Source organism: Hyperolius riggenbachi, chromosome 1 (genome assembly GCF_040937935.1).
Source record: "Hyperolius riggenbachi isolate aHypRig1 chromosome 1, aHypRig1.pri, whole genome shotgun sequence".
NCBI classification, from domain to species: domain Eukaryota; kingdom Metazoa; phylum Chordata; class Amphibia; order Anura; family Hyperoliidae; genus Hyperolius; species Hyperolius riggenbachi.
In genome coordinates, this window is record NC_090646.1 from 433580527 (window position 1) to 433603311 (window position 22785).

Below are 22785 nucleotides of genomic sequence, written 5' to 3' on the forward strand. Positions count from 1 at the left end.
GTTGCTTGCCCAAAACTCTCACCTTTGCTGCCTCGGCCTCCACAGCTCTGCTGGGCAGTGCATTTTGACAGTGGGAGGAGAATGATCAAACATGTTCCAGACTCACCACTCCAAAGTATAAGATTGGGAGTGGGTGGAGCAACACAACTAAAGAGTGTGGCTACACTCAGCGATCCTGGGTCTCTGAGATGATGCCGAGAGTGGGCAGAACAAGGGAGTGATAGAGCGTGGCAACGATTTATCACTTCGTAAAGGGGAGGGTTGAGTCAGGCACAATCGCTTAGCCTGCAAAAGAGGTGAGTTAATGCAAGATGGCTGGTGGGTGGACGGAGTGCAGGTAGGGAGAACAGAGCGCGAGCATGGCCTCAGGCCAAATTCAATGTTATTTTCCAAACAACTGGTGGGCCACATTTGACAAATATGCATTAACCTCCCTGGCGTTCAGTTTCTGCTGGATTTCTGTGCAAAAAGTGATTCAATTAATTTTCATAACCTTTTTTCCTGTAACTTACCAAAATGTGTTTAGCAAGGGTCTAGTATACAATTTGAGTATAATAAATGCTTGAAACACAAAATCAAATGACAACTAAATGTAAAAATTACTCTCCAAAATCTCTGATTATTTACACTTCTGAGCTGCAGCTGCTCAACCTGCACTAATATGAATGTAAAGGTAGCCATACATCTAGCGATGATGGGCAGACTCGCACAAAAAAAGACAAATTTCTCTCTGATTAAATCTGATTAGAGAGAGCGCTGTTGGCTGCCTATACACTGCAGACCGATTCCTGATTAATTTCAGCATGAAATCTCTGGGGAATCTGTGGTGTCTGCCGCCGTGCCACTGCCCCCTAGTGTATAAATGTACCCCCCCGTCTGTGCATTATACATAACCTGTCCTGTGTCACCCACCGCGTGGTGCCCATCTGCCTTCTGAATCCCCCGCAGGTTATTGTATTAAAAAAAAATTAGTTTGCCGCCAGTTGTTGATGATGATATGTGACCATGGTGTCATCAACACTGATCGCCAGGGAACAAGTCATTATCGGAGGTACAGGGTAAGGGATCAGCACATCAATGGTGAGTATGAGGCAACTCGAGTATAAGACTACCCCCATGTGCATGATGCAAAGTGCGCATTGGAAGCTAAGTTTCAGCTTCCAATCAGGGCAGTTTCTAGGCCAAATTACTCCCAGGGCGAACGTGTAAAAATTGCACCCCCATCTCATCAAGAACGTTGTTTTCCCCCAATATAGGTATCCAGTTATAGATGCCTCAGTATAGGTAGCTATGTAGAGGTGCCCAAGTATAGGTAGCCAGGTATTGGTGCCCCAAATATAGGTATCCAGGTATAGGTGCCCCCAGTAGGTATCCAGGTATAGGTGCCCCCAGTAGGTACCCAGCTATAGGTGTCCCCAGTATCGGCTAGCAAGGTACAGGTGCTTTCAGTAAAGGTAGTCAGCTATAGGTGTGCTAGAATAGGTTCCCCTCACCACCTGAACATCCCCGCCTGCAGCGATCCCCAGCACCATGGCTCACACATGACATGTTTTTACTGTCTGAGAACTTCAGACTTAGAGAAAACCTGAGATGGCCATTATGCTGGGCATACACGGATGGATTGTTCTTATCAATCGAGCCGCTGATGGCTCGATTGATAATTTCCGACAGGTCCGATACCCCGCCGGATCGATTCTGCGCTCGATCCCTGCGGGCGGACAATGGGAAGAAAACAAGTGGAAGATAAGCAGCGCCCGCGGGGACGAGCAGTAATCGATCCGGGCGCCCGCGGGGACACGGCGGGAGTCGATCCGGCGGCTAATCGAGGCGCCGGGTCGATTCATGTATTCCCAGCATTAGGGGTGTATTTATACTTACCTGGGGCTTCCTCCAGCCCCATGAGGTTTGTGGGCTCCCTCGCCATCTTCTCCGGTCACTCTGTTATCTTCTAATCTTCTCTGGTAATCTTGCTGGCCACTCTCTTCTATGCATGCGCAGCTTGATAGCAACTGATAGCAACTGGCCACATTATCGGAGAGGATTAGAAGATAACAGAGTGACCGAAGGGGATGTCGAGGGATCGATTGCACCTCATGGGACTGGAGGAAGGCCTAGGTAAGTATAAATACAGCCCTGATGTATACTTTAGGTATAGGTATACTTTAGGTATAGGTATACTTTAAGACAACTGAAAAAACAGGAAGGCAGGATAAACAACTATCATTTCTATTTTGATAAAATATTTGGTACATAACCTTTTAACAAATAGCATTCTCAGTACATTAGTTTTACTTAACCTTCCTGGCGGTAAGCCCGAGCTGAGCTCGGGCTATGCTGCCGGAAGGCACCGCTCAGGCCCCGCTGGGCCGATTTGCATAAATTTTTTTTTGCTGCACGCAGCTAGCACTTTGCTAGCTGCGTGCAGTGCCCGATCGCCGCCGCTACCCGCCGATCCGCCGCTATCCGTCGCGCCGCAGCCGCCCCCCCTGTCAGACCCCGTGCGCTGCCTGGCCAATCAGTGCCAGGCAGCTCTATGGGGTGGATCGGAATCCCCTATGACGTCACGACGTCGTTGACGTCGGTGACGTCATCCCGCCCCGTCGCCATGGCGACGGGGGAAGCCCTCCAGGAGATCCCGTTCTTAGAACGGGATCTCCTGATCGCCGATCGCCGGAGGCGATCGGAGGGGCTGGGGGGATGCCGCTGAGCAGCGGCTATCATGTAGCGAGACTTTGTCTCGCTACATGAAAAAAAAAAAATTTTTTTTTAAAAAAGATTTGCTGCCCCCTGGCGATTTTTTAGCAAACCGCCAGGAGGGTTAAACTCTTCCGGATTAACATCCTGTTTGTGTCCACTCAAACCTGCCAGGGCGTAAATTTCAACTACCCCGCAGCATCACAGTAATCAGAGGCTCAAACAGGGAAAGGATAGCTCTGGTCTTTAGACTAAACTATACTTACGCTAATGCCATCATATTCTTATTCTTGGAAATATTAATGTTGTTAACAGAATGACCATCACAGGTTAGAATTTTACTATACAAAGTAATAGTTTAGTATCATTAAATATGAGAGCAGATGTAGTTATTCATCTGCATGTTAAGCATCATGTACTGTACATTCCATACACACCATTTACACTATACAATGTAATTACCTGTCTTATATCTGCTGGAGTTTAACCTGTTGTCGACCGCATCACGCCGATGGGCGTGGCCGTGGCGGCAGCCCCAGGACCGCCTAACGCTGATTGGCGTAAAGTCCTGGGGCTTACATTTGCAGGAGATCGCGCGCAGGCTGCGCGCGCATCTCCTGCTTGGGGGGCGGAGCTCCGCCCCGCCTTCAGTCTCCGAGCGGCTATTGCGATCACGCCGTCTATTTATATGGTGCAGTGCTGTGATCAGCAGCAGCGCTGCACTGGGGACAGCCGTGTGACACGGCTGTCCCCCTGGGGGACAGGAGAGCGATCGGCTCTCATAGGGTGAAGCCTATGAGAGCTGATCGCTGTGATTGGCTGGCTAGGGGGAAGGAGGGAGGGAGGGAGTCAAGGACTTTAAAGGAACAGGACTTTAAAAAAAAAAAAAACACAAACAAAAATATTTATTTAAAAATAAACATGGGTGGAGCGACCAGACCCCACCAACAGAGAGCTCTGTTGGTGGGGAGAAAAGGGGGGGGGGGGGGAATCACTTGCGTGCTATGGTGTGCGGCCCTGCAGATTGGCCTTAAAGCTGCAGTGGCCTTTTTTACTAAAAATGGCCTGGTCACTAGGGGGGTTTAGCCCTGCAGTCCTCAAGAGGTTAAAAAATAATTCAGTTATGCAGGCTAAAACATTATGGTTTATATAAATGTGCAAAATTGAATGTAAGTATACTAGTGGCTAGCTGCCTTCACTGTTTTTTAGATTAGAATTTAGCACATAATTTTGCATCTGTTTTACATTCAAGGCATGTATTCAGCCCTAGGGGGCTCTGCATTGCCTCTGATGGCTTACAATTCAGGTGCATCCTTAAGCGCTTATCATTTGTCTGTTTGCTTGTTTTATGAAATGTGTATACCATTTATGAATAGCAGCACAAGGAATTATGTTTTTAATGCTAGGTTAGAGGTAGGTCTTCCCCAAGGGGGTACGTCACCGCCGTGGGGAAGTCTATTAGGTCATAATTTGTGCACTAATTATCACTGAAGCTAACACCCCCCCTTGGTCTATAGTGTATGCAGGGTGTGTAATATAGTCCAGTTTCTGGAGCTCTGCCCACCAGTGCAGATAAATCACTAACTCCCCCTCCCTCTCTTTGCCTGCAGTGTATGCTGGGTGTGTAATATAGTCCAGTTTCTGGAGCTCTGCTCACCATTGCAGATAAAACATTCAGGTATGGGGTTTGTTTGAAAGCGCTGCCATGTCTCCCACTGTGTAAAATTTTATACAAATTTCAGTTTAGATGCACCGTATATTGAAAATCTGGGGGGAGAAAATCACCTCCACTCCTTCAAAGACCCTCTAAGGGATGGTCAAACTAAAAATCGCAAAATGCAATCGTAACTGTTAAGTGCTTTTTGTTGTGGTTTTAGTAGCGTTTTCCAGAGAGATTTCTGGTGATTGTAAAGCACTTTTGAAATTAAACAATACCAGTTGCCTGGCAGCCCTGCAGATCCTTTGCCTCAAATTTTTTTAGCCATAGATTCTGAACAAGCATGCAGATCAGGTGTTTGTGACGGTATTGTCAGATCCAACAAGATTAGCTGCATGCTTGTTTCTGGTGTTACTGAGACACTACTGCAGTCAAATAGATCAGCAGGGCTGCCAGGCAACTGGTATTGTTTAAAAGGAAATAAGTATGGCAACCTCCATATCCCTCTCACTACAGTTGTCCTTTAACCACTTGAGGACCCACCCTTTTTCCCCCCTTAAGGACCAGCGCAGTATTCTGTGATCTGTGCTGGGTGGGCTCTGCAGCCCCCAGCACAGATCAGGCAGCACGCAGAGCGATCAGATCGCCCCCCTTTTTTCCCCCCTATGGGGATGGTGTGCAGGGGGGGTCTGATCGCTCCTCTTGGCTGGCATGTTGCGGGGGGGGGCACCTCAAAGCCCCCCTCCGCGGCGAAATTCCCCCCTCCCTCTCCTACCTGTCATCCCCGGTGATCGGGGCTGCACAGGACGCTATCCGTCCTGTGCAGCCAGTGACAGGACGTCCCCTGTCACATGGCGGCGATCCCCGGCCGCTGATTGGCCGGGGATCGCCGATCTGCCTTACGGCGCTGCTGCGCAGCAGCGCCGTACAATGTAAACAAAGCGGATTATTTCCGCTTGTGTTTACATTTAGCCTGCGAGCCGCCATCGGCGGCCCGCAGGCTATTCACGGAGCCCCCCGCCGTGAATTGGCAGGAAGCAGCCGCTCGCGCGAGCGGCTGCTTCCTGATTAATTAGCCTGCAGCTGGCGACGCAATACTGCGTCGCTGGTCCTGCAGCTACCACTTTGCCGACGCGCGTTATGAGTGCGCGGTCGGCAAGTGGTTAAAGTTAGTCTGAAGCGAATTTAAAAATAAAAAAAGGATACTTACCTAAGTAGAGGGAAGGCTCTGGGTCCATCCCATTCTCCTGCCAGTCTTCTCTTTCCCCCGCAGGCTCCTCCGTTTGAATCTCCCACCACGGAGGAGACTTCAGCAGTCTTCGGAAGCGCTTGGACTCCCGAAAACAGCCGGCTCTGTACTGCGCACGTGCGCACTATGGAGGAGTGGCCAGTCAGACTGCCTGAAGCCAGCCCAACCCAGAAGTGATCAGTCCACAACTTAACAGACTGCTAACAGGGGAGCCTGCGGGGGAACGTGGAGACCGGCAGGATAACGGGAAGGCTCTATATGACCCAGAGCCTTCCGTCTCCTTAGGTGAGTGTCTGTTTTTTATTTTAAAATCACTTCAGACTCCCTTTAATGCTAGTGATTTGTACAAGGATTGGGATTTTCTTTTTTTTTAATTCTTTGTGGTTAGATTGTTGCAACATTGCTTTGTACAATGATTTTGCAGCAGTCCTATACTTATTGATGTGCAATTGCTCCAAAAGTGCTGCAAGACCCACGATTGTGATTTGGAGAGGTCACAATGACTCCGGTGGAATTAATCCCTTTGGCTTTAGCTAGTCTAGAGTCTTTGGAAACGCTGGCAATTTTGAAGTGTGGCTGAAACAGCTCCTGTGGCTCCCAGCCTTGATGGTGAAAAAGTATATTCCGATGAGAGTCTGGTCATGTGGAGACATCATCACCTGCTGCTCAGTTTCAAAGTCCAATCCAAAAAAACCTGCAAAAATCCTCAGTATTGAGGTGGGAACAGATGCTGCTGAGAAGCAGTACTGGCTCTGATTTCTGTATGCAGGACCACTACAGCCAGGTTTCTTTGGCATTTTAAAATGTCTTTAATACAGTGAGCTTCATTTTTCAGACTTCAAGGGTGTAAGATCCTGCATTTTTCTGATCTTCTTAAATGTGCATCCTTAAATCACCGTCTGTCCTGCTCGAATTGTTGCTGGTGCTTTAGCAGGTTCTTTTTCAGAGTCCTCTTCTGAAACTGTTGGGGCAGCCCATAATGTTACAAAAGAATATGCCGCTCCACCTGCCATACTGAAACGGGAAGCAGAAAACAAAACTGTCAAGCCTCTACTGTACCATTTACTAAATTCAAGTGGACTTATACTATATTATACAAACCTAAATAGGAAGTTTACTATAGATAAGACAATTAATAAAACTGCTTATTTTTACAATATTCATTTATAAATTATTTAGTCAATGTTTGCCAACTGTAAAACCTTGCCTCATTACTGGTTTACATTCTTAATTTATTTTTTTGATTAGCCCTCTGTGAAGTTAGCAGGAACATCACATGATCTCCCAGAATGTACAGGGCCGTATTCATAGAGCAGGCCCATCATGGGAATGTGACAACCATAAAGAAAGGATCGTTTCAGGTTGGGATATGGTAAATTACATGTAACATTGCTGTGAGGTGTTTTTGTTATAGCCTCTATGGCTGAGGTAACTAACCCCCTGATTGGCTGTCTATTTTCTCCTAGGTAGTGAGGAAGAAAAATGTAGGCAGAGTTCTGATTGGTCGCTGTAGGTATAAGGTAAAACCTGCCAGGTGTTGCTAGGTCCAAACATTGTTGCAACAGCCAATCAGGGGGGTCTTAAGGGTATATAAGAAGGTGCTGCGTAGCTGTTTCTTGCCTTAGGTTCCAGCATGGATGGGACAAGCTCCCCACCCACCCTCCCGTCAAGAAGAGATTCGTCGTGGTCAAACTTTATTGGTCTACGTGAAGGGGTCCTTGCGGTTTAATAAGATGTACTAAGTGGGTCTGAACTGTAATGGTGGACCTATCCTGGAGTTTTGGTGATTTATTAATTATTTATTTAAGTTTAATAAAGTTATTTGGACCTCTTTTTAAGCTTTTAAGCTTTAGTTGAAACCAATAAAGATGGCCACGGCCTTTTTATGCACCAAAAAACAATGGTCTTTATTTGTGTTTAGGATTAGTTAAAATAATTGTGTTGGCTACAGTCCCATGCTCTGAGGGAGGAAAGCTGCATGTCATCATAGCCTACACCAAACATTACTGGGAGGGTGGGGTTAATACCAGTATACAACAATTCATAGAAATAAGAAGTGTTTCTGATGATGCCAAAACCAGGATAATAAAGATAAAAATTAGTATCCTGAATTATTTATTACATTTTGCTGTATGTCATTACAATTCCTCTTTAGGCATCTGGAATATCCAACTAAAGGGAATCTACTATAGCTGTCCATAAAATACCCCTCTCTCCCTTAAGACACCTGTAAGCATCAAAGAATCTGCTGGCTTTTTTTTTTGCTGGGGCTAAGAATCAGTTGTGATGAACGATCATTTACCGATGCATCTTTCGTGAACGTATAATTGATGAGCGACCTTTGCGGCACAAACTATTGTTTGAATGATCGTGGTAATTTATGTCAGTGGCAAAGGGGATCTCAACAATCGCTCGTCCAGTGATCTGTCATGACAGTTTTTCAGTATGAATGATTGTCGTGGGTTGTCACATGTCGTTAAACATTATTTAACAAATTAACGATGTTATGCGATATCGCCAAAACGATTTTTCCACGCAGAGAAATAGTCGGAAGAATTGCGCTGTGGGTATGGAGCTTTAGCCTCACATCTGAAACAGTAAACTGTCAGAGAGAAGCAGTTTCTGATCTCTTTTTTTGTTTGCACATTGAAGGCTTCAAGCAGTCTTGCTGCATTTAGTGGATGAAGTGTTCCATAAAAACAAAAACAAATTAGGTACAGATTAGATATTCACTTCTGCACAGACTACTTGACTACTACTGATCTGGAATTCTGTGTTTTCAGATTTCTAACTTATTTTAAACATTTTTTGGTTCTCTTATTGCATCACTAGTCAGAGAGCTTCTATGTTTCCTTATTATTAAAAAAAAAAAAAACAACAACATTACAATAACACATACTTTATTTTGCAAACCTTTTAGTAACCTGAGAGCTGGGCGAAGCTAGGGCGAGAAGGGGCGTGACCGGGTGGGCTCTGATTTGGACTGTCCAAGAACAATAGGGTCGCCAGGTGTGAAGGAAAGGTGGAGTGTCCTGGCCAGGGCCAGGACACTATAAGACCAGGGGGCTGGCCAGGCAGCCTTCCTTTTGGGATCGTGTGGATACAGCAAACTTCGCTGGAACAGAGGGCTGGGGTAAGTGCTGCCTAAAAAATTATCATTGGGGCCTAGCCAGACATCCCTCCCTCACCTCACCTATAGAAGCAGGGACGCACCCGTTACCATCTCTCTCCCCCGGGGCTACCCTTAGCTTGCCGAGCTCCAGGCACCCCTTCCCCCCATCCATCCATCCCAGGCAGGAGGCCCAAGATACAGTGCTAAAAAGCACCCCTTCCCTCCCATCCATCCATCCCAGGCGGGAGGCCCAATATACAGGGCTGCAAAGCACCTCTTCCCTCCCAGCCATCCCAGGCAAGAGGCCCAATATACAGGGCTGCAAAGCACCCCTTCACTCCCACCCATCTCAGACGGGAGGCCCAATATACAGGGCTGCAAAGCACCCCTCCTACCCATCCATCCCAGGCAGGAGGCCCAATATACACAGGGCTGCAAAGCATCCCTTCCCTCCCATCCATCCATCCATCCATCCCAGGCAGGAAGCCCAATATACAGGGCTGCAAAGCACCTCTTCCCTCCCATCCATCCATCCCAAGCAGGAGGCTCTCTATATACAGTGCTGCACGGAACACATGGATGCCTCCATGCAGCAACTGTGGGACCAGGTGCGGGCCATGCCGGGCGAGCAGGGGACAGAGTGGATCCAAGCGCAGCTCGCTCACCTGGCAGGCGACCAGCGCCCGGCTAACTCTAGGAGAAAAAGGCCACCAGCCCGATTTAGCCCTGCGGGCTCCCCAGCTAGAAGCAGGAGACAGGGGGATGACGACCAGGACCTCTGTTCCCTCACTGCTCCCAACGAGTCCGGAATCGCCACTGCAGGCGGCGGGCCCCAGCCAGCTACTAGCCAGGTAGGAGCAGCGGCAGGGTGCGGGGGGAAGGCCCCAGGCCGGGCGGGTAACAGTCCCATAGCGGAGGGTACCTCGGCCGGGAAGAGAGGCACGTCCGGTCCCCGGGAGCCCATATGCCCACGCCCCCTTCCCCTCACAGGGGCTTTCCAAGATGGCCGCCACCCGGCTTCTGCAGGGCTTCAACAAAATGGCCGCCGCCTGGGCCCCACAGGCCCACGGCAAGATGGCCGCCATTCAAGCCCTGCAGTACCACACCAAAATGGCCGCCGCCAACACGGGGCACAGCATAGCCCCAACGTGTGCAGCCAGGAAGGAGCCACACACAGCGGTGAGGCCAGCAAAGGCCCCTTACCCCCACCACCACTTCCCAGACCCCCCAAATTGACTGGCAGGCGACCCCCTCCCCGTGGGCCACTTAAAAATGGCCAACAAGGAGACCTCCCAGCGGCAATGGGCCCAAGGAAAAATTGCCGCCTTAAAGGGCAATTGCAGAATGAGAGGCATGAGCTGGGGACCAGCAGGGGGAAAGCGTAGACCGCAGGCAGGGGGCCCCAGGGAGGCTGACAGGCACAGGACAGCTCGGGGGAAAGGCCGCAGGGCAGGGGGAAAACAGAAAGGGGCGGTGGGGGAGAGCAGGAGGGCCACAGGACACCAGGACAGGGGCCAGGGGGCTGCAAGGGGGCTCAACGGGTCCGAGGGGGTCAGAGAGCACCGGGAAGCAGGCAGAGGGGCGTACGGGAGTCAACAAGCGGAGAGCGACACAGAGGTGAGTCCATCGGATGAATGGGAGGGGCGCGAAGAGGAAGAGGAGCAAGAGGGGGAGCTGGATCAGCACTGGGACCAGCAAGAAGAAGGGTGGGAACATCAGTACGCAGCAGGGTATACAAGGACGGACCCGACAGAATGTCGGGCCAAGGGCAGCAATGGACGGCAGGGGCAGGTCGCCCGGCCGCAGTACAACTGGCCGGAGGGAGTCTCTTCTTGGTTATTGCCTCAGCAGGTCACCCATCACAGCTCCGGGGAGCAGATAGCTCGGAAGCCACAAGGAAGAGGCGGACCAGCGGCGCCTTCAGTGACGGAACACCGGGCAGGTGAGACAAATGGGATTGTTACTAATGAAGTGTCCGATATTAATGCTGCTAAAAATGTTACACAGACTGACGACCAGCGATCCTTACTGCTGGAAATTCTGAAGGCCATTAGGGCAAGTAAGACAACGCAGCAGGCAGGGGCCTGGGGCGGAGGTGAGGAAACAGGGCCCGCGAAACAGACGGAAGGGAGCGGCTCGGCTCTGGGGGTTGGGAGCGACCAATCATTGATCGTCGCATCTCCAGTAGCCGAAGCACCCAAAAAATCCGAACGCACACCCCGGGTTGCCGACTTGGCAAAGAGCAGCACCTACGTCTGTTTTGCAGGTCCATTGGGATTCCATGTAGCAGAGGAGAAGAAGGAAAAAATCTGGAGAGGTCAGTACATCGACATATTCACAGTACTCCCGCTAGATAGTTATAACATAGAAAAGTGGGAAACGGGCAAGGAGCACCGCAAGGAAGAGGACGACCAAAGGCGGAGGTATAGATTGATACCTAGGACATTTCCCAATTGGTCGAGAGCTTTTCACATATTTTCCAGCATAGTGGGTGAGAAGACTCCAGAACAGTACGCAGCAATGTTCTGTTATTTAGACGGCATCAGGGAAGCATATCACAAATATGGAGGGAAGGCCTGGCTGCTCTATGATGAACAGTTCCGGCAAAAAATGGCAGTCAGGCCATCGTTGACGTGGGAACACAGGGACATCATGCTATGGATGTCGCTGAGTAGCCCAGCTAAACCGGAGTATGGTAGCGGGTACAAGGGGGGCCACAACACGACCTTTCAAGCAGCGGACGGCAGGGCAGATGCCTCGCTGGCCCAGGAGAAAACAGGTTTATGCTGGAACTACAACAATGATACCTGCAAGCGGGGAACCACATGCAGATATAAGCACGATTGCGCGGCCTGCGGGGCCAGCGGGCATACAGGGGCTAATTGTTTCAAAAGAAACAAGAACACACAGGGAACCAAGACAGAGCAATGAACTGGAAAAGGGGGTCACGCCAGTTAACGTCGGGGCGATGGCCCCATGGCTAGATAGGTACCCCAATAGGGAGCAGGCTGACCTTCTAGCATATGGCTTTCGGGAGGGGTTTATAATGCCATGCAAATCGGCCTACTCAAACGGCAAACGCAAAAATTAGAAGTCCGCTCACCAATTCCCAGAGGTGGTGGCACAGACACTTGACAAGGAGCTAGCAATGGAAAGGATGGCAGGCCCCCCTTTTCAGCACCCACACATACCCAATCTACACATCTCACCCCTAGGGGGGCCTCAAAAAAGAGGCAGGTAAATATCGCGTTACCCATCACCTATCGCACCCATGGGGCACGTCGGTAAACGACGGGATCGACCCAGACTTAGCGGCGGTACGCTATGCATCCTGCGTCAGGGCCGCGGGCATGGCGAATTGAATAATAAAAAAATAAATAAATAAATAATAATAATAATAATTGGGCCATCACGCTGGCAAGGCGGATTGAACTACTGGGCGCACTGGAGGTATATTGCCGCAGTGAACACGAAAGTTCGTCTGTTTCAACTGGCTTTGGCATTAGCCTTCCATGGAGCTCTAAGGTTGGGGGAGCTGGTAGGCTCCAATAGAAGTGGAGGGGGGGGGGGTACAGCGGGAGGATATCTCGCTGTCTCTTTTATATGGCCTGAGAGAGGCTCTCGAGGCAGCGCTCTGCGTGTGGGCGGGCATTCGTCCTTGAGAGGGCACGGACGAATGCTGTGGCGGGTCCTTGACAATGCCGTATCTTTGGACATCGAGAAAGTATTCCCCACCGAGCTGGCATAACCAATTAATGCGCCGAATGAGGATCCCATAATGGAATATATATGATAATGATAATGGATAATGGCAATAATGGATAATGCAATAATGTATAATGTGATAATGTAAGCCGAAGGCTGGTGGCCGGCACGGGAGGGCATTGTCAAGGGACGTGCAGAGCGCTCAAGCGCCCTGCCATCTGTTAATAGAAATATGTTTGTGATTGTAATATGTTTTTGTTTCCCTCCCCCCTCCTTTTTATTTCAGTGTTTCTTGTCACAGCTCATTTAATGTTTAATGTCAATACTGTAATAAAGCTTTGGCCTTATAACTCCAATTGGGTGTCATAGCTTCTGTTACGGTAATTAATAAGGTCGGCTCAAATAGGGCCCTACCCTGGTCAAGATATTCATGAAAAAAATGCTGTAAAGTGAGGATGCATCTTAAATTAAGCAATGTACATATTTTATTTATCAGTTACCAAAGTACAAACAAATAAATCAAACCAGCACTCAACGTGACCACACCTTTAACCCTTTCCACTCGTATGTCCCGCTGTAATGGATAGCGGAGATACTGCCGCAACAGCAAGCGGCATGGCGGCTATCTCCGAGTCGCAGCCGGCGGTTTCCGCCGCACAGTTACATGCTGGTGCTTTGCCTGGTCCTTCTATCGCTCATAGACTAAGGGCTAAAGGACCGAGCGAAAGGACCTTTATGCATCTAGAAGGGGAGTCAGCTGATTACTCGGTCAGCTGACTCCAGCTATGCTCAGGATTGGCTGAGTGACTGGGGCGGCGCTATGGAGTGCGTTTAGTATATATAGGACCTGCCTGTCAGTTGCTCCGCGTCTGTTGTTGCAAATGCTACGTGTTAGCACTCAGACCTAGTCAGATCCCAAAGTGTGCTAGAACCAGCTGGAGCTGGGGATCCACACCTAGCCAGATTCTGTTGATAGCTTAAAGTACTAATAGAATTGTATTATTTGTTATGACCTTCTGCTAGCTTGACTATTCTTCTGCTCACTGATTCTGTACCTTTGCCTATCTGATATAGTTGCCGACTCTGAGGTGGCACAGCTGCTTATGGAGGACAGCAGCACAGGATCAGATGTGCAGGATTCTGGTGATGACAGTGACTTTACTGTCACTGATGATGATGAATATTGCTACAGTGATGACACTGATATTGATGAGGCTGATGAAGGGCGGGAGGCTGATGAAGGTGGGGAGGCTGCTGAAAGTGGGGAGGGTGATGGTGATCACAGAAAATAGGCAAGCTTCTCTTCTACCAGTGGCCATTAAAAATTAGGGGACCTATAGGGACCTATTTTAGAAAAAAAGGAGTTTACTTTTATATTTGGGTCAATAACTATTTAAGGCATTTTTTTTTATTTCTGGATGTTACAACCCTCTGTAAGCTGGGGATGGGAACAGTTTGTCAACGATAACCACTGTTCAAAGCAAATGTAGAGATGATCACAACAAGCATAGCACCAACAGAGAGTTAGTACAGTAGTTGAAGGAGGATCCTTCAATGGCAATGGTGGTTTTTGAGAAAATTCCTGGAAATAACAATTTTTTATTAAAAAAAAAAAAGCAATAATGGAACATGTGGATTTCAGGTTCCAATACCTCTGACCCAAACCTGTACAGCAGCACTGCCTGGTTATAGATACATCAGAACTACAGATTATTTTTGGCTGCCTAATTTCTTTAAAACAGTGCCTAAAATGTATATATTATATACATACATACACTTTTTCAATAAAACAGTTGGTCTATGCAGTGTTAATATGTATGTGCATGTGGCTTTTTGTGCAAGTGTGCGCGGCTTTCCCATGTCACAGAATATTAAAACTTTATGAAATGTAATAAACATTTAAAAATCTAATTTTTGTATAAAACATGTGTCTTGTACAATTCCATTTAACATGCCTTTCTGTTGCGCTGTGGCAGAATTGATCCAGATAAATCTAAGTGGAACTACAAAAGAGAAAGTACATGAAGAATCACAGTGAGTTCCCGGCTCTTGTCATTTTTCTTATGTGGTTTAAGAAAGAAAACATTGTGATTTTCATGGTCCAGTATTGTCCTGCCAACTGTTAAAGAGCAGCATATGTTTCCAAACTGTGGTTTGGCTTCCTAGTACTGGGCATATATGAAAAAATATGCAGGCCTCCTTCTCTCTTCACCTTAGCAATCAACTGTGCAAGATAGGTTAAAGAGGAGCTCCAAGTAAGCCTCCAAAACAGTGTTTGTTGAGACTCAATAAACATTGAGAAGAACTTACAATGTTCTATTTCACGGGTCTTACAGCTCCAAATGTTTCTATGTGAACAGTCAATTGGAGAGTTTTAGACAAAAATAGAAGAGCAGAAGCGCTCCGTAGTGTAACATCGTTTTATTAAAGAGTAACTGTCAGGCTGCAAAAGTTAATTTAAACCTCTATTCTCCGGTGTTAAACAGTTTAGAAGGAAGCCAGAAAGGCAATACTGAAGTTAAAAATCTATCTTACTTTTGATGTGTGCTGAACAGCAAGGCTGTTAGACCCAAGCTCTTAAAAGGACGAGAGGCCACATACCATACTGCAAAGCATTCTGGGGCTGCTTCTCCCCACCTTGGGTCCTCCCCTCGGCTGCTAGTGAGAAGTTACAGGCTCATGTTACAACAGTGTGTAACTCACAGCACTGAAAAATCTCTGGGCAGAGTATACTGCATGAGTCCGCTATTGTTCCTAGCCACATGGCTAATTAATATTCACTGCACAGTAGTGTTGTCTTTTTTCTGAGTGGAATCATCAGGAAGCAGGGAGGACATGACGACACATTTGGCTTCATAGGAGACAGACAAACATGGAACCTGCCATAAGCTGTCAGGAGCATCATTCTCTGCAAATACTATATAAAAATTCTGTGAAATCCAAACGTGGACAGTGAAATGCATATGTAATGTAAGTACAGCCAATCTTTAGCTACTGATATATGTGGTTTTTTCTCTGAGAACTTATACCTAACAGCTCCTCTTTAAAACAAAAATGCACAATGAAAATCCACTTACTAGATTAATGTAAAAACAGGCATGTAGTTGAGCCAGTGGCCCTTCAATCAATCCCAGGTGGGTACAACCTCAGACTGCCATCGGAGCTGAGCGGATCTGGTGGAAGGATGACCCTTGGAGGCCCACCATGGGGTAAACGTGTGCTGGCAACGTTATTATGCGTTTTGGCGTTCCATGCCTTCGTCAGATCTTATGCCTAGTAAGTGGATTTTTATTGCGCATTTTTGTTTTAATAAAACGTTGTTACACTACGGAGCACTTCTGCTCTTCTATTTATGTCTTTTGCTCAAGCCTCACAACAGCCGGGCTTAACAGGGGCAACTAGAGTGTCACAACCACCAGCCAACGATTGACACCACCTCCACAGTGCAAGATTTCACATCTTTGTTGTCTTAATTGGAGAGTTTTGTGTGAAAGCACCTTGTTTAGCTGACTTTAACTAAATTACAGTGCCTGTTTAGAAGCCTACTCTCTGTCCACCTCTTACACCACTGACTCTCTCTGGTTCTGGGCTGCAATCGTCTCAGAGAGATTCAGTCTGTGCCTGCCTCCTTGCAATCACAACAGCTGAATTATACAAACCAAGTGGCAACAGCACCCCAACCCAGGGGGCCTGCAACTAACTACATCGGCTGAGCGGCTTCTATCAATTTGAAGACAGTATTTTTAGTTGAATGTTTGTTTCTTATTCAAAAATGTAATTGTAAGGATTCCTCCTGTGGCGTGTTCTGTCCGTTGCGGTGGAGACGCAAATGGACAGTTCTGGCTTGTCTGCCTGCATTCGGTTGTGCATTCGCAATGAGTCACATTGTCATTTGCAATTGCTCTGCAGTTCTGGGCAGCTCAGGATGCTGTCATCATTCCACCAATTGCTTACTACAGCTGAGCTGCGGCCAGATAGCCCTGAATTCCCTGAAGGTATGTTGTTACATAATACTGCAAGTATTTCCTATGGGAGTCCTTTGCATTCACAACCAGCTAGCAAATGGTAATCAAGCACTCAGGATTGAATGATTACCATTCACCTGTGTGGAGATTTGCATGCTTGCATCCATTGGTCGATGCCGGCATAAAAGTCTGTCTCCCCTTTTAGACCTCGCCCATCATAGCGATCACTATGCTGGTCTGCTGGGCACTATGCTACTCTGTATAGTTATGTTATTGTAGTTCAATGCGACCTTTTACTTGTGCATTAGCTAGTTCTTGATAAATATATATGCAGACTTGCTAATATATATTTATCCATTAGTTGAGCCGTTTATTATTTTTCTGTATTATTGTTTATTGCCTAGTTTCCATGCCTGATGGACGTTCACTGCATCCACGGTGGGTCAGTGAAGTCCATCATCCTGATAGCTTGGATTCTGCCATCACCACGTTGGTAACTGGTAGTATTCCTGCTACTCTAGTTCTGGGAACATAACTATAGGCTGCGGTTGCTATTAGTTATGTTCTTTCCTGTAGTTTTGTCTGTGTGGATGCTTGCTGGTGATTGTTGTTAGCCTGCTTGCTCTGCTTCTGTGGACGTGACTGTGAGCTGTGGTTGCTACTAGTTACGCTCCAATCTAGTCCTGTCTTGTACCTGTCTGAATGCTTGCTATCGCAAGGGCAGCGCAACATCGCACTGCACTGCCATTATGTCTTACTTGTCTAGTTACATTCCAATCTATAGTCCTGTCTTGTACCTGTCTGAGTGCTTGCTATCGCAAGGGCAGCGCAACATCGCACTGCGCTGCCATTGTGTCTTATTTGTAGTGATATCAGAAGCCCAGAGCTGCAGTTGCTCTGGGCAGCCTGTGTAGCCTCTTCCATTAATCAGCTACCCGTCTTGTTGCTCTGGGTGGTCAAAGTTTAACCCCCAAGCATTACACCTGTGATTTGTAAACAGACAGTATTGCTTATGCACACAAGCATTACAGTAATACATTAGACTGTATTTTAGATCTTCAATTCCACTGCTAAATGTTAATATTTTAGTGATAACTGCAGAAAGGAAGAGTAAGTACTTATATCATTTCATCTAGAATGGTCAACAGGCTAGGCCCATAACAGAAGTGGAAAATCGTGGATGGTCAAACAAACCAAGGTTAAACACTGGGATGGACTGAACTGTTTTAGGAAATCAGAGTAATGTCAGGAGGAAGACCTATATTTGAGTCCCTGTTGCCCATTTACAATCTGATGAGGTAAAAGAACTTGAAATTCAAACCCTGTGCTTGCCTCATGCGCAAAATATCCCTGATCAGAGTACAAGTAATTGTGAATATGCAAATCAGCTGAGGAGTAGTAGTTTGCTAGTATAATAAACTTTATTGTAACATCAAAACAAGAAGGCTGACATGTGCTGGGCTAATGATAGCCGTGCAACGCTGGAACGAAAAACCTTCTTAAAGGTACAAAGCTCCACCCAGCAGAAGGGTGGAGCCAAATCTAAAGACACATGCAGTAAAATACAGTGTCAGATATAAAACGGTAATATAAATACACGAACAATGTGTGGCCACACAATAACTTTTAGCCAATATTAACAATGTGTGGCAACAGGGTTATGCAAAGTTTCCATATAGCATTTCTTGTCTTAGCATTTCTTTTTAAAATCTGAATGTCATTTTTATGTCGCCATATTTATAAAAGGGTAATCTGATTTTGTTGCAGTGGCAATCATTGCATTGACCACTTGCCATAATTATGGCAAGCAGAAATTCTTTATTGGTACATCCAAAAGACAGGCTGGCTGTCAGGAATATAGCAGCTAGTTATGAGGTTAAGGGTAAGACAGGGACATATTTTGTCATTTTTCTGTCTGCTATATATTTTGTCAGAGGTGTAGGTATGTCAGCCAGTCTGGCTTTTGGAAGGTGTCACCTGGATAATGTCTGTATGTAGATTAAAACAGTCATTCAGGGCAGAGATCAAGGGAACTGCCATTGTCTTCATTGAATAGACCAGTCACCTTCAATAGGCAAGGAAGGGGCTCATTAGGCCACTAGCAGTCACCTTTGATCTGCTGTCCCAGGGGTGATTGTCTGTGAAACTAAATTTGCTTTGTATTCCTGGGGTAGCAGGGTACTGCTAATGAGCAGCCATCTGAGGGAGAACAATAGCAGACAATCTCGGATGTGATTATCTGTGTCTGTTTACAGGCAAACTGCTACCTCTAACCAAAATGCTATTTTTTGAGGTATAGACGTTTACCTGGGGAAATTGGATGTTAAGGAAGTCTTTTGTTATGTGTCTGCTATAATACACTTTTCACATGTGGATGTTAGATCTCTGGGGGTCCAATTATGTCTGAGGATGTAATTAAATCTAGTTCCCCCCATCCAAACAGGCTTGCAGCCTCAAGGCAAATATTCCATTATAAAAAGCAGGGGACAGATACCTAAAATCAGTCCTCTCCTGACCAGTGGCGTACCTAGGGCATTTGGCACCCGGTGCTGGGTATTAAAAGACACCCCCCCCCTAAAAAATGGGCGTGGCCACAACCTGCGGCGTGCTTCGCGGCAAAAATGGGCGTGGTCATGACCGGATGAGGGCGGAGCTAACTGTAATTTAAAGTATTAGCTAGTATAGTTGCCCCAGTATAGCTAGTAGTTTCCCCCAGTATAGTTGCCCCCAGTGAAGCTAGTATAGTTGCCCCCAGTTAAACGAGTTGCCCCCAGTATAGCTAGTATAGTTGCCCCCAGTATAGCTGGTTTAGTTGCCCCAGTATAGCTGGTTTAGTTGCCCCAGTATAGCTGGTTTAGTTGCCCCAGTATAGCTGGTTTAGTTGCCCCAGTATAGCTAGTTTAGTTGCCCCCAGTATAGCTAGTATAGTTGCCCCCAGTATAGCTGCCCCCAGTATAGCTAGTATACCTGCCCCCAGTATAGCTAGTTTAGTTGCCCCCAGTATAGCTAGTTTAGTTGCCCCCAGTATAGTTGCCCCCAGTATAGCTGGTATAGTTGCCCCCAGTATAGCTGGTATAGTTGCCCCCAGTATAGCTGGTATAGTTGCCCCCAGTATAGATGGTATAGTTGCCCCCAGTATAGCTGGTATAGTTGCCCCCAGTATAGCTGGTATAGTTGCCCCCAGTATAGCTAGTTTAGTTGCCCCTAGTATAGCTGCCCCCAGTATAGCTGGTATAGTTGCCCCCAGTATAGCTGCCCCCAGTATAGCTAGTACAGTTCCCCCCCCCCAGTAAAGATGCCCAGGAGGGGGGGAAGCAGGGCTAGAAGGAGGGGCAGCGGTGGGGAGGGGGGAAATATCCCCCCCTCCCTCACCTGGGACCCCTCCTTCTGCCTCTCTCTCTCCCCCTCCAGAATAGCTGCGACAAGTGCAGGGCGGCCGGAGGCGTATAGACAATTACTCACCTAATCTCCACGTTCCCAGCATCATGACGTTACAGGTCTCCGCCTCCAATGCCGCCCACTGTGCTTCCACTAATCAGGAAGCACAGTGGGCGGCATTGAAGACAGAGACCTGTGACGTCATGACGCTGCGCTCCACGCTTGGAACGCGGAAATCAGGTGAGTAATTGTTCATACGCCTCCGGCCGCCCCGCACTTGTCGCCGCTATTCTGGAGGGGGAGAGAGGCAGAAGGAGGGGTCCCAGGTGAGGGAGGGGGGGGGATATTTCCCCCCTCCCCACCGCTGCCCCCACTGCCCCTCCTTCTAGCCCTGCTTCTCCCTCCTGCTGTGCTGCTGTGGGGGGTCGTGGTGACACCCCCCTGGGTGTCTGACACCCGGTGCGCCCCACCCCCCTGCGCACTATGGTAGGGACGCCACTGCTCCTGACGGTAGCTGCAGCTGGACTCCCGGCCCAAGCTAAGGGGCTCCTGGTCAAGCCAGAACTGTGTCCGTCCACAAAAGTCCAAGGTTTTTCTATCTGGGTCCCTGTATTTTGGTAAGCAAATCGCTTTGTGTGTATCTTTGTAAACTCTTAATTTTGTAACTTTTTATTTTGTTTTTTGTAATCTTTTGTATATATTCTGTTCTGCATTGTTCCACTTTTTTCCTGGAATATTAAATTATTATTTAATAAGCTTGACTTCTGCTGTACTAAACTAACACTCATAGGGCTCGATTCACCAAGCGGTGCAAAGTGTTAGCACCGTGGTGAAAAGGCCCTTATCACGCCTAAAGTCACTTTAGGCATGATAAGAAGAAACTCGCGCGAAGTTACCGCGCGCAAAGTTTTGCGCGCGCAACCGCGCACGTGCGCGCGCAGCGGCCCCTGCTTCGCGCGAAGCTCCCATTAAGCCCTATGGGACTTTGCGCGCGCTCTCACGCGCGTACGCGCGAACGCGCATACGCGCGGTAACTTCGCGCGAAGAGCAGGAAAAATCGGTGATAACTCAGTGGTGAAAAGGTTATCACGCCTAAAGTCTTTTAGGCGTGATAACTGGGTTATCACCGCTTTGTGAATCAAGGCCATAGCCTACAAGAGACTGCAGTGTAACTGTGCATAAGTCCATGCCTAATTGTATGCTTGAGCAATACTACCATATGAAATTGTAATTGCATTGTGTGTATGGGGCACTTCTGCGCTCGACAGCAGAGTGGGAGTGGCTAACAGTATCGTTCGGAACGACTGTTAGTGGTTTTGCTGCACGACAGTGTAACTTGCATTACAAATCAGTGCCTGATTGTGTTGTGTTACTGTACAACTGTACTGTGTGTGTGGGTGTGTGGTGTTCCTGTATTCGGCCTAAGCGCAAAGCTGACCCGAATATGAAAACGCAGATTGCGTGTTGAGCACTCGACAGCCGAGTTGACGTGTCTAGCAACCGCTAGTGGTGGCAGTAAGAAGCTTTTTAGGGGCCACAGCCTTATTTGTAGCTTGGATAAGGCTGTCCCCCGCTTGATCTGGTCAAACCCGCAGTCGGGAACCGTATACGCAGGCGTGCCGCGGGCCGGTTCCTGACACTGGCAGCTGATGCGTTTCAGACACACAGGTCAAGGTCTTTGGTCATAGCTCTTCATAATTACCCCAAACGTTGCGATCCAAAGCTCCATTCATTTTAATGGGGCTTCAGATTACAAGTGCTGAAAAGAACGTTCACCCCAAAACTGCTTATCTTTGGCCCAGTGACTTACAGCCAACAGTCACAAACTAGCACACAGGGATTTTCTCCACTGAAGTTTCTTCACTGTCAAACTTCAGACTGATTTTTGGTGATCAGCTAATCACTACTTTCTAAGTATGGCAACTGCCACCAAACATGCAGAAACTGGGTATTCCACAGAAAGCAGCGCTCTTTTGGATTAAGACCATTTACCATAAGCTGAGTGTCAATTTTATAAATTAGGTGATCTAAAAAATGCCATTAGCAATAGAATTTTTTTGATTAGGGTGAGGGGCATGTTTACAAATTGGGCTCTAGGACTGCTGGAACCCTCAGTAATGGCACATCACCTTCTCCTGCCCACCATCATTACAGAACCCGGGGGAGCAGATAGAGAAGAAGCTCTAAACAACAGCATTTATCTATCGCTACTGTGCTGCTCCTGGGCTCATTACTCTACTTGACTTTTCATGCCAAGCCTGTACTATATTTATTCATATTATACTGTATTAAATTGCACATCCACTCCTTTAAATATAATAAAACATAGAGGTTTTCGCAATAGACCAATTGCCTTTACTATACATGATATGATATCAGCACTCCTACTGCACTACAAGAATGTTACCACTGTGCTGCCAAAGTTAGCTGGTGTTAAAATTGTTTTAAGCTGAGTTATAAACATATCGATGAATGTTAAACCCATGAAAGGATAAAAAATGTTGGAACTAGATCCTTAGAACCTGAGGAATGTAGACACCGATTCACCATTGGTTTGTACTTTTAACACGTAGTAAAAAAATTTATGGAATTCCATAAAGGAAGGAATACAGTATACAGTAATCTGCTAACTTTATTCTGATGTTGTTAAGTGACTTTCTAGTAAAAATCAAGGTCTCCTAGCAAAATTGTGTCATATGTGCATAGGATGAATATGAAAATAATGTTTATGATGCTTAGTAAGTGAAGGAGTAGATGTAATTACTGTGAAAACGGAGAAAACCGAGGTAGCCAAAGCAGAGAAAAGTTAAAGGGAGAAAGAATAGATAGTGGAGAAAGAGGACAAAGGAAGGTGGAGAGAGAGAGAGAAAAGGAGAGGTGGCGGAAAGACAGAAGTGTGTGTGTGTGTGTGTGTGTGTGTGTGTGTGTGTGTGTGTGTGTATGTATGTGTGAGAGGTGTGTGTGTGTGGGGGGGGGGAGGGGGGGGAGTGGAGAGAGACAGTGGAGAGGAAGGACATATACTGGG

At 47.3% G+C, this 22785-nt stretch overlaps 1 protein-coding gene across 1 annotated transcript in view; it reads right to left on the bottom strand.

Annotated features, from left to right (window-relative positions):
- Positions 1–5989: 5989 nt before the first annotated feature.
- Positions 5990–22785, bottom strand: part of LOC137518962 (nucleotide sugar transporter SLC35D2-like) — a 140403-nt gene continuing 123607 nt past the window's right edge. Inside the window, exon 13 of the mRNA XM_068237472.1 lies at positions 5990–6614. Within this exon, the coding sequence (XP_068093573.1) occupies positions 6488–6614 (127 nt within the window). The 3' untranslated portion in view covers positions 5990–6487. The remainder of the gene's footprint in view (positions 6615–22785) is intronic.